Source organism: Leptonychotes weddellii, chromosome 3 (assembly GCF_054177405.1).
Source record: "Leptonychotes weddellii isolate Sample4059 chromosome 3, ASM5417740v2, whole genome shotgun sequence".
Classification (NCBI taxonomy): Eukaryota; Metazoa; Chordata; class Mammalia; order Carnivora; family Phocidae; genus Leptonychotes; species Leptonychotes weddellii.
The window spans coordinates 60,406,434-60,425,047 of NC_138371.1; the positions used below are offsets into that span (position 1 = coordinate 60,406,434).

Here is an 18,614-nt window from a genome sequence, read left to right on the forward strand (position 1 = left end):
AGGAAGGGAAAAATGAAGGGGGGGAAATCGGAGGGGGAGACGAACCATGAGAGACAATGGACTCTGAGAAACAAACTGAGGGTCCTAGAGGGGAGGGGGGTGGGGGGATGGGTCAGCCTGGTGATGGGTATTAAAGAGGGCACGTATTGAATGGAGCACTGGGTGTTATACGCAAACAATGAATCATGGAACACTACATCAAAAACTAATGATGTAATGTATGGAGATTAACATAACATAATAAAAAAAATAATTCCACTATCAATATATACATCTATTAAAAAATAAACTGTTAAAAACAAAACATGGACTTGTATATGCTATGACTGTCTTGGTCGTAATTCAATAAAAACATAGATATCCACTCAAAAAAAAAAAGAAAACATTGTGTTGTTTCAGTTGCTGTTAAGTATAAATTTTCTAAGATTGCTCTTATACCTCATTTTTTTACCAATAGATATTCCTTTTAGTTTGTGATAAACTATCCTGAAAAAAAGTCAATGAAATAAATACCTGTCCAATATCAAGTAATACTATTAACACTATTTCCTTTTTAGTCATTACAAAAGTACTGAAACCCCTATTATGTGAAACTTCTAAATTAAGTTCAGTTCCAAAAGAGAAATCTTAGTTATCTAGATAACTATAACAGTGAACAAAGAAAAAAAATTTTATTTGGGATGCTAAGTATTTTCCCCATGTAACCTGGATTTTCCAGGACACTGATAATTTATTTTAACTTTATTCCTAAAACCAAAGATAATTCTAATACATTTAAACATGATTTTGTTTTTATGTATTTGTACCAATTTTTGCACCAGACAACTTAACCAAATTAGAAAAAAAAAATACCTATTGTTAGATCAAAAGTCACAGTTTTTGGTTCAGAAAATCATGGCCACTAGATCTATACAATGGCTGGAAATATCTATGAAAAATGGTTATTATACAATAACCATGATGTTAATATTGAGTTAAAGACTGTGGAATCAAGATACTGCCATGGACAAAAATCACTAATTAGTCTCTAACTTGAGTCTCCAAAAATAGGCCCCACTGGTATGAGTGAGTGAAAAGATTAGTGACAATAAACCCACTGTATGTACTCAAAAGATGTAATTTATTAATGAATTGGGTACTCAGATGGGCACAAGACCAAGTTGTATAATTTTTTTTCAGGATTTGATTGATAATTTTATGAGTCTCTGATTATTGAAGCATATAAAATGACAGAAGGATATAGTACTAAAGGGAGCCAAAGGCAAAATGTAAGTAATAAAAAAGACGAATCCTAGAAAAGACTTGAAGTAAAACTCCAATGAAAAAGATGCTGCATTCTTGCTACATTCCTATCTTTCCAATAAGCTAATAAGGCCTAAAGCTCCTTTGTTTAGCCAGTTACAAGTTAGTCTAACAAATGGCAATAGGAAATGTAAAAATGTGTAAGATCCAGTAAGGACTTCACATAATCTGTGAGTCTATATTGACATTTCTCAATTGCTATACCATGGCTGCTGGTATTCATACTAAGGCTTACTCCTTTACCAATAAAATCATATTTTATTGTGATTTGCCTTTGAATTTATTATTTGGATGAAAAATAGATGAAAAGAAAAAATTAAATGCTACATTTTGTTGTTTATCCATAATGAAACTGAATTTTGGTGTCATAATTGTTTTCTAGATTTGATTTCTGAAGGTTATTAATGAACTGTCTTTGTCTATTAGGAAATTTTTCTTGATATGTATCGATCGACCCTCCCAGAGTGAGATACAACTTATATTTCCTCTTCGAAGTGCTGAGGCAAGGACTCTATTTGTAAGTGTGTCATTTACTGTTATAGCTGTATGGCCTGCTCCCCTTTCTTGTTAGAATGAGTGTGGGGCAGTCTGTGGCCCCGCCTCTGTCTCGTCTGTGGACCAGTCATGGCAGTGATTACTGACACTTCTTGTGGTGGAGCACCGTAAGAAGTTTGTGGGAGTTCAAAAGGGGTTATGTCAGCTTGCCTTTGGGGGAACTTTCTCTCTTCAGTGAGGATGAAAAAGAAAAATTATAGGAGGCAGTGCACAAAGTTCATTCCGCCTTGTTTAAGCAAATGTAATATGAACACATTTCCTTACTGGTGGTAAAAATGACAGATATTATTACTACCTTAGCTACTCCAGAAATACATCCAGGATATCCCAAAAGGGGGAACTTTTAAGCTGATAGTCAAAAAAGAAAGGAGAGCCTTTAATTTTTTTCCTTAAAGGTACGGAATTTCAATGTATGCATGTAGAAGGAAAGGATTATTTTACAGACTATATCTCTTTAATCATATATAGTAATCCAAATTTTTTAAAAAAGATTTTATTTATTTATTTGAGAGGGAGAGAGAGCGCACAAGAAGGGGGATGGGCAGAAAGAGAGGGAGAAGTAGACTCCCCGCTGACCAGGGAGCCTGCCGTGGGGCTCCATCCCAGGACCCTGGGATCATGACCTGAGCCGAATGCAGACACTTAACCAACTGAGCCACACAAGTACCCCTATAGTAATCCAAATTTATATGTCCAAATGTCATCCATAGGTACCGATGCTTCTGAAATTCTCCTTTCAATTTGAATCTTCTGTATAATTACATGTCAGATTTGTCTTATTTCTGTAAATTAATAGATTATATGGGATATGTTGAATTTCTTTCTCTTTAAATCCATTCTGCATTTTCCACTTGCTCATTGTTAGCTTCCTAATAAAAAGCCATCTGTAGCTCTGAATTGCCTACAAAAAAATCCAATTTTGTTATGCACAATTGGCCTTTTCATAAATTAAACTCTACACAGTCTAGGCCTACATTTAACTTTCTACTACTCCGACTATGGATTCCCTGCTGCAGTTTGATCTGTTCATTCATTGTTGTCATAAAGGATTCTGTTCTTTGCCTTTTCTTCTTTTCTTCCAATATATGACAAATATATATATATATGAAATCAAACCAAATCTATAATACAAGCCTATGACTTTTTGTTTCTGTCCTGGGTAACCCCAGGACTATCTCTTCCTGTTCTACGCAATCCTGTACTTCCCTGAAAGCAAGCAAATTGTATTGGGGTTTGCGGTGGCTATAAAATATATCTACAAATTATTTGTTACTCCTCCATTCAAAAGTTAAAGCCTAATTCCTTCTTAAGTGTGAGGTTTTTCTTAGTGACTAGCTCTGATGAATACAACATGGCAGAAGGGACAGTGTAGGACCTCAAGATTAGAACACAAACAAAGCCTTCTCCTTGCCTTCTCTCTCATGTCACCTGCTCTGGGAGAAGCCAGCTGCATGTCCTGAAGACAGTCAACAATCCTATGGAGAGGTCCATGTGGAGAGGAACTGAGGCCTTGTGCCAACAGCCAAAGAGTAACTGGGACTTCCTGTCAAAAGCTACGAGAGGGAGGCTTCTTGGAAGCTGATCTTCCAGCTTCAGTCAAGATAACTGGGGCTCTAGCCAACAACTTGATAACAACCTTATGACAGACCTGAGCCAGAATCACCCAGTTAAGCTGCTCCCAAATTTATGATCTACAGAAACTAGAGATAATAAATATTTGTTGTTTTAAGTCACTGTTCACATTTCTGGATTGCACAGTGCTCACGTTTCTTGTTACTTCAAAAATAGGTCTGCAGTATCTAAGCTAATATTGAGGAGGCTGAAATCTGCAAATGAATAGAAATAAACGATTACCTTTTGCCTTTTTTCCTCTCCCTTTTTTCTTCCTTTGGGGGAATTGGAGGTTACTTTTATATGAAAGGAGATTAAGTCTATAAGTTACATATTTTAAAATATGGTTATGTCAGTCCTTGTTCTAGTCCACTGGATTGGAACTTAATCAATCAACTCAGAATAATTACTTAATATGTAAAGTATAAGAACCTGACCCCCTCATTGAATCTATCGTCTTCTCTTCCCCATCCACTGGGTCTACTATTGCTTGGCTTGTGACAGTCTACTTTTCTTCCCACCAAGCTAAATCTTATATCTTAATTAAAGATAATTCAGGTTCAAACTCCTTGACAAAGCCTGCCTTGATAATCCTTGCCAAAACAATGTTTACACTTTGTGAACTTGACATATAGCACTTTGTTTTTACATTTTTGACACATATTAGATACTTCTACCTTTACTCCTGTTTGAGTAAGTCATATCATGGTGTGTATATAGATATAGATATAGATATAGATATAGATATAGATATAGATATATGTATCTTCTTATCATCTTTTCTGTGCCTCCAGGACTCAGTAAAGATGTATTGGGAATGGTTCATTTGACATAGACATGATAATAAGTGATTCTTGAGTCAGTGTTACTTGCTGATACTGTAGTTCCTAGGCACCAAATAACTCATGTGCTTTTAATGGATTGAGATGATCGTTAATTTTTTTTAACTCCAATTTGCAGGAAACCCAAATCTGAAACATCTTCCAGTGATACAATTGTTGATACTTAAAAATAAAGTGAGTGACTATTCTTAGTAACACATCCATGCTTTAATACAAGAACTAAAAGATAAAAGCCAGAAATGGCCCTCTCCATGGAATAGTAAGAAGTATAGTGATGAAGAACAACTCTGGTTTAACAGTTTGTTATATGCTATATGTTATATGTTATATGTCAATTATATAAAACTGGAAAAAATAAAAATAAACAATAAAATATTTTTAAAAAAGTTTATGTGGGTCTCAATAGTCTAAACTATATGTGGCTCCTGCAATACTGAATAATTAAGCACTGATTTTAAAAAAGCCAAAAACATAAAACATTCCTCAGTTGAACATACTTTTTTTTTTTTTTTTATTCATGAGAGACAGAGCAAGAGAGAAAGGCAGAGGGAGAAGCAGGCTCCCAAGGAGCAGGGAGCCCGATGCGGGACTCGATCCCAGGACCCTGAGATCATGACCTGAGCCGAAGGCAGACGCTTAACCATCTGAGCCACCCGGGCGCCCTGAACATACTTTTTAATGGTTACATTTCTTTTACTAAAAATAAGGAAAATGTTTTTACTACATACCACCAGGTTTCCAATCACCATGACCATCATGAAGACAGTAAGGCACATGGTTTGGCCAGCGACCTCCATACAGTCCCACATGGTCTCTATCCACTCTCCACACAGCACGCGGAACACAATCAGGAAGGAGTGGAAGAAGTCATGCATGTGCCAGCGTGGGAGCTCACAATCATTGGAGATCTTGCAGACACATTCTTTGTAGCTCTTACCAAAGAGCTGCATGCCGACCACGGCAAAAATGAAGACGATGATGGCCAACACCAAGGTGAGGTTACCAAGAGCCCCCACAGAATTACCAATGATCTTTATCAGCATATTCAGGGTGGGCCAGGATTTTGCCAATTTGAAAACTCGGAGCTGGAAACAAAAGTGAGATGGCTCTTAGTGCCCTGCCCTCTAAAGAATCTGTAAATTTATTTACAGGGAAAATCTATGGCATAATTGTCTCAATTATAGGGTGTTGGATTACTTGCATGTCAAACTATTATCTAGCAAATGTATCAGTTATTTAATACCATGGGTTATTTTTCATTCTAAAATAGTCTATTTTATAAATAAAACAAATATACAGTTTTTATGGGCATTTTAATGATAACATATACCAAAATTTCCAGAATCTTACACAAGCATATGTAAGATTTTTTTTTTGTTTTCCATAGGGAACTGATATAGCTAAAATTAATGGCGATTAATTGGCAGAGACTGATTCACAGAAGTTGAGGCTGTCATTATTTAAAAGCTCAAAGTAGATACATTTTTTAGTGTACTTGAGATGCATAAGTACAGATAAAATTAACAAAAATTATGTAAGTTACAAGAGAAAAAACAACTAATTTCTTAAATATTTAGATTGCTTTAATCTTGCTATATCATAAGTTTGCTATAACATCAAGCTGTATTTTAAAGGAGATTTATCACACCAGAGTCCCCCTGCCCTTGTTTGCGTTTTCATTTTCTGTGAACCATGGTCAACCATGGTCTGGAAGCAGATGATGCTTTGTCCTCCTTCTTAATAGTGGCCTAACACTATGTCACAAGGCCTATATCATTTACCTCACTTTATCTCAACACATAGGCATTTTGTAATCTCATGTCATCATTAGAAGAAGGGTGAGTACAATACAATAAGATATTTTCAGGAAGAGACCACATTCAGATAACTTTTACTAAGAGTATACTGTTGTAATTGTTCTATTTTATTATTACTTACTTTTGTTAATCTCTTACTGTGCCTAATTTATAAATTAAATTTTATCACAGGTGTGTATGTATAGGGAAGAACAGTATATATAGGGTTCGGTACTATCCACAGTTTCATCCAGTGGGGTCATGAAACATATTCCCACAGATAAGGGGGAGGGGACTACTGCGACTACTGTATTCGAATAAGAAACACTTGGACTTAAGTAAAAAGCTGTATTTTGTCAACTCTTATGTCTTCAGTGACTTAATCAATCAATTCATTATGGTGTGTAAATGGCTTGCCACCACTGTACTTGACATGTTAGTTGTATGAGCTCATGGAATCCTCTAAGGTACCATTTACAGTTCAACTGCAGCAGCATTTTATTTCTGATGCTTCAGTAAATGTCAGGCCAAGAGTAGTGCATTATTTAATGGCATCTAAGGGACCCAAAGGAGTGGTTATGCACCAAAATGTTTAATTTATTCCCAGAGAATAACTAATGCAAAAGAGCCTACACACTAAGCAAAATGCTAATGCTAATATGCTTCCTATTTCCCCAAACTGCATCACATCATCACAAAGATGTACTAAACATTTTTTAAGTAGTTGCCCATATTATTTGTTATATAATCATTTCTAATTTTTGCTCTGTTTTTTGCATCCTTCTAGCTTCAAATTAGATTCATAGCTATCCATGACAACTAAGGAAGGAAACCATAGCTCTAAGGATCTCAACTCAAATTTCATCTTTGAAGGTGGTACAGGAAATTCTAAATAGACTTCACAGCAAAGCCTTGAATCTAATCACGACTAATATGGTTACCAATAGGAAACTGTCTTTAGTAACTATCTACAACCTCTGTTAATTGAAAATAAATCACAAAAAGAGCCAACTCAAAGTAACAGCATGATAAAACGTATCACACTTTAAATGGAAATGTGTCAAGTGATATTTTGTCTCTTAATTTTAAAAGATTCATGAACTGATGAATATAAAGATCAAATAAAAGACTCTTTAAAATTAACAAAACATAATATAGGAAGTCTACTCAGGACTAGATCTGGTGACTTCCAAGCTGGCTGAAGGGGCAAATGTGTGGGGAGCTCCACCTTCTTCCCTTGCACACTGTACCCAGTCTCAAGTCTTGACTTCTATGGGGGCAAAGTGGGCAACTCCATAATTCCTGAGCCTCTGAGAGAAAGATGAGCTCACCCTAAGTCTCAAAGCCTTATGCACAGTTAAGCTTCACATAACTGAAAGATGAATATTGTGTTGTTTAATTGTATTTGGATTTATATATGAAGCCTTTTTTCTCCCTCGCTATTAGCCCTGCCATTCAATTACTGAAGACAGAACAGTTGGTTGTTCATTTGAATAAACTTCATCTATCTGTTAAAGCTATGATGAAGAACAAATTACCAGCTGGTTATAGAGGAATCCGGTTTGCTTTTAAATATATTCAAATAATATTTAACTATGAGAAATCTTATAATTCTTATTCTTACTAGATAAGAGAGAAGTCTGATTAAATTAATTATAAAAACATTTATGGATACTCCCAGTTAATTTACCAGCCGAAATGATCGGAGAACTGACAATCCTTCCACATTTGCCAAACCAAGTTCCATCAAACTAAGGCTCACGATTAAGCCATCAAAAATATTCCAGCCTTCTTGAAAGTAATAATATGGATCCATGGCTATTATCTTGAGAAACATTTCTGCTGTGAAGATCCCAGTGAAGACCTAAGTGAGAAATGTTATTACACAAGTGAATACTCTTGAAAACATAACTAATTATCGAGCAATTTAACTTACTTCCAACAAATCACAATTAAATTACAAATTTTAAAAATTGGTTTAGGTCCAGCAAATCAGTAACCTCAAATGGTTTGTACTCAAATCAATATTTAATTGTTTACTATATTTAAGGTTTATTAAGTGATGAGGAATACATGAATTAAGACCACAAAATTAATATTGTCACTTTTATTTTCTTACATGAAAGGTTCAGCTAAATCATTGTTGTCAACTGCACTTCATAAGTTTCAATTTGGTGAGTTTTCATTTTCATTCATTTCAAAGTATTTCTAATCTCTCTTGTGATTTCTTCTTTAACCCATTGTATTTAGGAAAAGTTTTTTAATTTCCACATGTTTGTAAATTTTCCAAATTTATTTGTTATTGATTTCTAATTTCATTCCATTTTTGTCAGAAAAGTACACTGTATGATTTCAATCTTTTTGAGTTTATTGAGGCTTGTTTTATAACTTCACATATAGCTTATCTTGGGGACTATTTCATATGCACTTGACAGGAATGTGTATATCCTGTCCATATATTTTCTACTATTCCATGATTCACCTCAAATGCAAATCTTGCCTTCCTTAACACATGAGACAAGTCCGAGTTTAAATTGTCCATTTGTTGTTTTTGTCTTTCCAGCATCTACTCTCTCTTCATCTAGAAATGGCAGAACTGATTTTTTTTTCTTTATTAATTCCACTCATTTACTCTGTCTTCAGTGATAAGAAATGGTTCTGGTTTGGCCAAATAGGGCATTCTAATTCTAGAACCAGAGTAACTGACTGGCTTAGAAATGGTCATGTAACTCAAACCAGGCCAATAATAATTAATTCTTAGACCTTTGTTAAGCAACTAGTTAGGAAGCACAATCCTTCTGCTCAGGAATGTATGCTGGTAAGATAAAAGTCGGTGGGATGTTGTCACCAACAGAATACCCAGCCAGAGGCAAAGGAAACATATTGGGAAGAAGTAGGGTCAGAAAATGACTCCCAGTGACATTGCTTGAGAAACAGAATCTATACAGGTTAAAACCTGGAGCTATGCCCAAATGGGTGTTAGCTACTTGAGGTAATGAATTCTCTTTATTTTTGCTCATGTCCATTTGAGTTGTTTCCTAATACCCACCTCCATTAAGCTTTCTTCCATCCCTTGCTCATTTTTTTTTTTAAAGATTTTTTTATTTATTTATTAGAGAGCGAGCGAGAGAGAAACAGCATGAGAGAGGAGAGGGTCAGAGGGAGAAGCAGGCTCACCGCTGAGCCGGGAGCCCGATGTGGGACTCGATCCCAGGACCCTGGGATCATGACCTGAGCCGAAGGCAGTCGCTTAACCAACTGAGCCACCCAGGCGCCCACATCCCTTGCTCATTTTTTAGAGATAATATTGAAGTGGTTCCCATATAGGTGAAAATTTAGACTAGGTAATGTTATTATTCTTTCCTATCCCACAATTCTGTGATTTCTGACTACAGTTTATGATATTCTCTGAAATAGCTTTCAGAGTCTCTGATACAGTGTTCAGACTTTCCATTGCTCTGTCAATTTCTTATGGGTACAGTTTCCCCAATTGTAAAATACAGACAATCACAGTATCTGCCTCAGGACTGAATTTATGGGAACCTAGAGAGAGGGAGCTCATGTAAATTTCATTTCTCAAGTCAGAAGGTGCATGAGAACTTAAGCCTCTTACATCGTTATCAATATATTTTTGTTGCCTGAGTTTTTGTTTCTCTGCATAAGATCTCTTCACTTTCCTTTCTGTCACTCTACCATATATCCAGTGAATGTTAATACAAATTTTTAAGTGAAAATGTATGCAAAAATTTATCATTATAAATTCCTAAATTTACAGGAGAAATTCAAACAGAAATAATAATCTCTATGTGCTATTTCCTCCCCAAAGATTCCATCTTCAGTGTTTATAAATGGACATTTCAAAATTATCTGACTTGGCATATTTTATAATTTGACAAATGTGGTCATGTCATTAAGAATCTATTCTAACTACCTCAGAAACACATCACTATCTTGTTACCATAGACATATGTCCTCTATAATTCATAATCATCTTTCTCATCAAATTTAATTCCTAATCAAATTGTATGTAAAATCTTTCACTCTTTTGCACTGCTTAACTGCAGCAATATATTTTTGTTATAAAAAAAGGGATGCTAAACTTTTGCTGTCCAGGTGTACATGGCCAATTAATACACATTTAACTTGAAGGTGATATATGAAATTCATTAAGGCAATCATGAACTCTTTCAAGGGAAAAAGGACCCTCAAGTGAGTCTTACCAGATTCCCGACTGACAGCACACTGCTGAATTGCTCTGTCATAGGATAGTGCTCCATGGCCATAAAAAGTGTATTTAAGACAATGCAGATGGTGATGGCCAGATCAACAAATGGGTCCATCACAACCAGGTTGACAAGATGTTTCACCTTTAACCATGGTTTACAGCAGTCCCATATCAAACACATGTTAGCAAATTTGTACCAGCAGGGTGGGCATTTCTGTCTGGATTCTTCAAGTTCTGGAAGAAAAAAGTTAGAAAACTCATGAAAACTGCTTACTTTCTATTAGGCAGCATTTGGTTTAAATTGAAAGTGATTTTTTAGAAATCTGAAGTTGTCAAAAGGCATTAACGGGTTAATCTGATGGTGGAACAAGAAAAGACCTAACATGGGTTAGCTGTCATAAAAACATGGGCACAGAAAGGCAAGTAAACTTTCCAAATCTATTTTGGCTAAACATAGTTTCCCAGATTCTATCTGCAATATTAAACTGTTCAAAAATTATCTTCAAGTATATTTGAAACTAATGGGGAGGACTTGGGTTAAGCTCATCCATGCTCCAGATAGAGCCAGATGCATATATATTTAATCAAAGAACCCCTTCTCCGGAGATGTCCTAAAACTTATATCAGTCATGTTGAATCTCAGTTTCTTGGATTAGATATGTATTTGGGGTCTTTTAATGAGATAGTTTGGTTAGCGTCACCAGTCTTAGTCAGAAAGTTTCCAGTTAAGCTTTTTTAGATATAGGCTTGCATATTAAATTCAATAAGATTCCTTTTCTCTAAATTTCTTTATTTAACTAGAGGGCATAAAAGAAGAGAAAATATGCATGTTAAGAAACCAGGATACTCACTGTTAGCATAAATCAATGTTTCAATTGAGACTTATGCACCAATGGTAAAATATAAGAGGATTTTAAGGTGGGACATATGTAGAATTCATAAATTTTCATGGTGTGAATTTATTTTAATGTATTAAAGGGTATAACTATCATACCAAACCTATGATATAAAATTTCATATCATAATACATTTATTTAAGAAAAAAGTACAATGATTTCAAGAAACATTTCAACTGAATAATAGGAGAGAGAAGGCAGACTTGCATAGCTCTTTAAGCTGATACTCAAAACTGAAACTTGGTAAATACTGGCAAAGAATTTTAGAAAATAAGAAGTGGGAAACTATTATTTTCTTTGGTAAGATGATCTTTTAATCAACTCTTGAGTGGAAAAAGAATGCACAACTTGTTTTCTGCCCATATCATTACTTCACACCTGATTATCTGCTCTGCCAAATATAAGACCACCACTTCTTAGCACTAATATAAAGGGAAAGATTCTTTTTTCCTTCATGGTATATTTGACTCTGGTCAGTTACCGTAGTATTACTACTGTAAAACTGGAGTATCCCTTCAAACCTGATACAGTTCACTAGAAGCTAAACTTTGTGGGGGAGAAAACAGCATATTGAATGGATAAACACAACCATAGCTAATGATTTTTTGTTTTGCTGATAAACATTCACTACTAACTAATGCTGTAAGTTCACCACTTCCCTAAAGTAAATTAATTTCCTGATTATTTTTAACAGAAATCCATCAGGGTAGGTAGATTCTTCAATTGTCTCTTTAGATACTAAAATTCTTCAAGTGCATGGTTTATTTCTCTTTTTCTTAATATGTAATTTTGTAAACAATAAAGAATAGTTGAGATGTAAATCAGAGGAAAAATATAACATCTATAACCAGTTACTGCACAGATGCTTTTAAGACTCCTAAACAATGTCATGTTTACACTGAAGATAAAAAGATATCATTTATAGTAACTAACAAAAGAGAAATAAAATAATAACTCTTGGCCTGTGTACAGTCAGAATAAGTATTTTTTTAATGCTACTTGTCATTTAGCAGGTAAAGAGAAGCAAACAGGAATTGTGTAGAAAAAAAAACAAATCAGAGAAAAGTTCAAAAGGGAAAATTCAGCCAGTGTTGCTCATCTTGACACCAGGAAAAAGTGGATCAAAGTTGTTTTAGTTCTAAAATAAAATCATTCAATTATTCATGCCAGAGAGAGAGAATGAAAGAGAGAGAGAGAAAAAAAGAGGGAGAGAGAAGAATCTTACATTTTAAAACAAAACAAAGCACTCAGGAAAGAACAACAGCCATCTCTCCATTATTCCTGTGTGGATTATCCACACTGAGATTCACTTACATCCCAGTTTAGATATTTTGCTGGTTCTCCTCAATTCCTCAGGTGTTTATAACTTACCCTCCCACTATCCTTCCCAAGGATGCGACCAGGAAACATTTATGTATGGTTTTTGCATTTAAAACTTGAAAAGCAAACAATCATTTTTGCTCATCTCCTACAGTTTCATTAAGTAGGAGGCTATTCATTACCCTGGACAATGGAGACTTGACTGTAGTTCAAAAGAAGGAAAACAAAAGATGCCAGCCAGCTGGATCAACAAGCCTGGTTCAAAAAAAAAAAAAAAAAGGAGAGGTGTGTGGGGGGGGAAGTAAACCAAACCATGATTAGACTTAGAAGAAAGGATCCCCAAATAAACAAATTATGTCAACTTAAGAAACCTTTCCACTGTTAGCAGGACCAAAAAAAGGAAGGACTGTCTAAGACAGCTCTAATATGCATGTGTATGTGAAGTATTGCTAACAACCAACCTAAATCAATGTCACATTCAAAATTTTTAGATACAATTGAATAAAGAAAAGGTTTATATTCTATATAACCAATGAAAAACAATGAAAATGTTGCCATTGTCCCTCACAAAAGTATAAAGTCAAAAAGCTCTGCAGGTATGAAGCCAAACACTCAGTCCTCTGCTTCCTAAGTTATATGTATTTCCAGGACATCCTAGGCAACTCCACTGAGACACATTTCAATGGAGAGCCACGTGGATACACTCATTTTGAACTCTATCTTAATTAGTGGGCAAGTCCAGTCTTGTGGTGGATTGATGTTTTTCAAGTAACTTCTTACGTTAGCTCAAACTTAATGGTATCAGAAGCGCAAAGTTAGGACTGTTGATTTAGACTTACCCTGTCTCCTTCTCTACTTCTTGCTTTAGGGAGCAGACATGCTGCTGACATCGGAAGCAGAACCACTGGCAGCTTCCTCTCAGTGGTTTTGCTATGGCAAGGAGCAGAAGACCAGAGAATCTTCAAAAGATTTACCTGGAGGGACAGGGAGGAGCAAGCTACTGGCAGCTGGGGGAGAAGAGGGAGTGCAAGCTAATGCAGGCGAGGTTGGGGAAGAACGTACTGAGTTTAATATTCCATAGAAATCAGGAAGAAGATTTCTGATACTGCATTAAGATATAATGAAAGCTGGGTCTTATAATATTGACATGGCTGTGATATATATTCAGCCATCTACACTGTGGGTTTTTTCTGGTGGTGACTTTTAGGCTTTTGGTACTTGTATTAGTATCAAAAAATCTTTGCATTCAGACTGGAAAAGAATTATTCCAAGAATCCAGCCAATGCCAAGAGAAACTATAACTAACAATAAGAAAGGCAAGTGCCCATGCATTCTCTCTCATTCGCCATCTTTCTTTTTCCTTTGACACATCTACACACACACACACACACAACCTGGGAGAGGGCAGAAAGAGGGGGGCTATAAAAGAGAAAGGGAGAGAAGAGAGATGGAGGGCAAGGGAGGAGGATAGAATATATTTTATATGAAAGTATTTTTCAAGTAGTTGAAGTTGATAGTTCACATTTAAATTCACTTACAGTGTGGAAAGACACAAAAGTGTATTAAAACCAATGAAAGTAAAACGACAATAATGATAATATTTACTGACTGCCTTCTACATTCCAGATACATAGGTGTTTTATATATGATGTCTCAATTCTTACAACAACCTGATGCCCAGACCTCATTATCTGCATTTTACTAATAAAAAAACCTGAAGCTTAGAGTCATAAATTAACACATTTAACAGGTAGCAGAACCAAGAATCGATCACAGATCAAGCTGTCCCCAAAGTCTTTATTTTGGCATTGTAAGATCCAGACCACTAAACAATATGTTAACTACTCAGATATACAATCTGCAACTAAGGAAAGAGCTGATATATTGTAAAACTCTGGTCAAAAAGAGGCAAAAGTAGTTCTACAAAATTTTGAAAAATTTGCTTCAAAGGTTAATATCAAACCCTAATCCACATTTTTCATTTATATTTCTGGTTAAATCAAAGGACTTTATAAATTTTGTCTCAAGCAGTTAATAGAATTCAAATGGGTTAGCATCATCATGAAAATAAACATTTATCATTACACTCCTTTCATTGTCATGCACACAACAAGCTTCAACAGTTTAGAATTTAATCTGCAAAAGCAGTATTCCAATATATCTTGAATTTGTAGTAGCTTCCTGGAGGCTAAATGTAAAAATCTGTATGAGATAGTAGAATCTATGTGTTGTATGTGGATTTTACTTTTATCTGGTAAAAGACATAATGCTGATGTGATATAAAGTCAGGAAGAATTCTCTTTGAATTTATGGAAGTTTTTTTTTTTTTCATCATTACCGAAGCACCACCAAGTAGCTCTGCTGTAAGACTTTTGACATACCTTCCATGGTGTTGGTCAAAATACTGGCTAGACTCATTGCTCTTTGCCTTGCTGTAGGATCTTCCAGCAAATCCATGGAAACATGATAAGAACTGGACCGTCTCTTTCTTAGTTCTGTTTCAGTAGTTGTGCCCTAAAAATAAAATTTTAGATAAAATAACTATTATTCTTAAGGGTAGCAAAACCCAAAGTGTTCCTATAATAGGTACTACTTAACTAAATATCCACCAGATGAGAACAGCTCATTAAGATGTTGCTGGAATCAGCATTCTTGGGACGTGTTTGAAAGCCCATCAGATTCTCAGCCTTCACTGATTTTTGGGTTTGCAATGAAGATGGTGGAGCTTTTGGCTGGAGGGATCATGCCTACCATTGCATAGATAAACTTTTAGTATTTCAACCAGTCCTACTTAGAACTTCAGATTGAAACTCATTGTTCCTTGATTTACTCTCAGGTTGAGTTATTAGATCTTTATAGACACATATTCATGGTTTAATGTATGGAAAGAATTTTTAAGGTTTCTCTAAGATGCATTAGTAACAGTTCCCCTAAAATGTGAATTCAACTTGTAAAATGCTTTTGTTCATTATAAATAGGTAACATTTCCTAACATCCATCCTTAATAATAAAAGCAAATATTAGAACTAATTTATAACTGTCTTACATTTACAAAACAAATCCACAAAACAAACATCCTTGGTGCTGAAACTCTAAGTCAATAACACCAATCTGGGGAACTTTGATTTTTAACCATGATAAAATGATTTGATACTTTTCTATTCCAAAATAAACTCACCAAGATTTAACATGGGCAGAAATTTATTCCTACTTTAGGAGATCAAACAAGGAAGTTAATTATCACAGGAAGAAAGGACAAACTCATGCATTTCAAATGCAGATTTGAGTGCTAATAATAAATAAGAAGAATTTTTAGTTCTCTGAGGATCCTCCCTATTTCTAAAAGAGTAATATGAGTCCTGTTCATCTACTTTGATTTTATTGTAGAATGAGCAATTAGCATTATTTTATTAACCTGCATACTTCCAATGCAGACATATTCAAAAGCAAAGTTTCCACTCAGTTGATATGATTTAATGGGGATAAATATCCATATAGGTCACTCTAAAATTAATTTTATGGTAGAAGAGAAGCAAAATTAATGAGAAAAAAAAAATAAGCCCTCCCTGTTGAAACTAAAGCCCTTCAAATCAAAAGGTTGTTTCTCAGAAATTAAAATATTTGGCCTGGTCAGAGAGGCAAAGTTTTAAGAAAAGAAATAGGGTCATTTACAGGTCATCTAGTCTCTTCTGCTCTATACAGAACTTTATGTGCAATCCTAGATCTGTCTCATCTTTAATGATAGATTTCTCATCCTCTAATGATATTACTGAGGAAATTCTTAAGTTAAATTGCTTCTATTGAATTTACATGTCGAGGATACTGTGGACTTTGGTAGGTATCATTTGCCTTTAGCGGTTTGTTTTCTATTCTCATTTCCCCCTCTGCAGTCTCTCAAAGCCTACTCTGTCTGCACCTTTGGCTCAGGGCCCTGCCTCTGAGCACCTGCCTGATTGCAGAATGAACACAATGGAGTGGGAAATAAAAGGATCTCACTAAGCTTTGCTTCAAATGGGCTCCCATTTGCCTTCAGAGATGTATCTTATCCTCTCGATAGGGCAGGAGTTTTATGGTAATTACTGATAAATTCTATTTTCTGAGATACTCCTTGTATTTATGCAAAGAAGTTGTGGATTTGTTTTTGTTTGTTCAATTAACATTTATCAGGATCAGTGATGCTCATACTTTATCATGTGTAAGAATCATCAAGGAAGGAGTTGCCCAGACTTCATTCTCTTCAGTCTTTTGGTCTGAGTAAGTCTTGATTGGCCCAGGAATCTCTATTTTTTTTCTTCTTTAAACCACTTTATTGAGGAATGACTGACATGTAAAAAGCTGTATATATTTAATATACACAATTCAGTGAGTGTACACTTGTGAAATATAACCACTATCAAGGCCAGAAACATCTCCATCACCTTCCAAAGTTTCCTCCCATCCCCTTTATTATTGTTGTTGTTGCTGTTATGATTTGTGATGAGAACACTTAACATAAAATCTGCCATCTTAGCGAATTTTAAGGATACAGTGCAGTATTGTTAGCTATAGGCATTATGCTATATAAATCTCCAGAACTTATTTATCTTGCTTAATGGAAATTTTGTACCCTTTGGCCATCAAACTCACAGAAGTAGAGAGCAGAATGGTAGTTGCCAGGGATTGGGGGAGAGGAAAATGAGGAATCTCCATTTTTAAGAAGCATCCCAAGGAATTCTGATGTAAGTAGTTTGAGGGTGAAGTAGGTTTTAAGAAATACTGGGTTAAAATGAAAATGTTTGCTTCCTTAGCCACTTCTTACTTTCCATTTAAGAAAGTTAAAAAAAAAATCAATGGAAAGCAATATTACAGTATGGATAGAATGTAGGGTTAGTAGCCAGCACACTTGGGGTCAAATCTACCCCTGTTCCACCATGCACAGGCCTCAGTTTCCTCCTCTTTAAAATGGGGATAATATTAGTACCTATCATAAAGGGTTGTTGTGAGAACTTAATGAACTAACACATGTAAAGTGTTCTGGGCAGTGCCTGGTACATAGTCAGCCATGATTATTTTAACAGAGAAGTTGATATTCCTTCTGCATTCTTCCTGGTTCCTTCACTACAAAGTTCTACTTTTTTCAGTTTTATCTGACTCCAGGTACTTGGACATTTCTTTGGGAGAAAGTGGTGGGGAGAGGCCAAGGAAAAAAGTGATCAATGGCTATTTCTATAACCCAGGGAAGAGGTAAGAAGCTCCTGTATTAGGTGACTGAAAGCTGACTCCATATGATTTTAATGTGGCTGAAAGAGCTTCTCCAACTATAATAAATGGGCTTGTTTTAGAAAAATCATACAAAGAAGATTACAATATGATTTGGAAAACTATAAAATATAACCCAATGACATTGCTAGAATATTTTTATGTTGGGCAATAAAATCTTATTTAATACCAAAGTTAAAAAGCACCTTATGTTTACAAAGGAAAATGTCAATAATATATCCCTGTAAGTGTCTGCTATTTAGTTGAAACTCTTTTTTATATGCTTGATTTAGAGCCTCTTTGTTTACAAAAAGAAATCATGATAGTAATATAAAAATTGAAATCTGCTCTAAAAATTGCAATACTTGACCCTACCAGGTACTTTGAGTGACTTCTTTACCACACAAAGGTACAATGGCTGGGGTCATTTGAGTGGATGCTAAAAATGTTACAGCACTCTGACCTGCAAAGAAAAAGAATGTTGCATCACAGGATTTAGATGTCTTTAGTAATAGTATCTACTTCAAGAGGAAGTATCAAATTCTCCTTTTAATGGAACAGTTGAATATTTATATCTTATTCAACCTTAAGTTGAATATTTATATCATTTCTTGCATTTCATTCGATTATATTAATTAAACATTATGTTTGATAAATTGTTCCTGCACTTTTTGGCAAGTTTCATACCCTTAGGCCATTAAGGATATCCTTTTCTTCTTCCCAAAAATGATGAATACTTCTCTGTGAGAGCCAACCTATATTTTTAATTAACTTGCAGAAACATCTAAATAGAACAATTTGACAAAGTGAGTTCACAGCTGGACTGAAC

The 18,614-nt window shown here is 35.1% G+C and overlaps 1 protein-coding gene across 1 annotated transcript in view; it reads right to left on the minus strand.

The window, feature by feature from the left end:
* LOC102727007 (sodium channel protein type 2 subunit alpha) overlaps window positions 1–18,614 on the minus strand; it is a 71,092-nt gene that overhangs the window by 24,064 nt on the left and 28,414 nt on the right. The window contains exons 12-16 of the mRNA XM_081815475.1: window positions 14,929–15,061; window positions 10,327–10,565; window positions 7,797–7,970; window positions 5,039–5,395; window positions 2,620–2,758 (exon numbers count right to left, since the gene is read on the minus strand). Coding sequence (XP_081671601.1) covers window positions 2,620–2,758; window positions 5,039–5,395; window positions 7,797–7,970; window positions 10,327–10,565; window positions 14,929–15,061 — 1,042 coding nt within the window. The remainder of the gene's footprint in view (window positions 1–2,619; window positions 2,759–5,038; window positions 5,396–7,796; window positions 7,971–10,326; window positions 10,566–14,928; window positions 15,062–18,614) is intronic.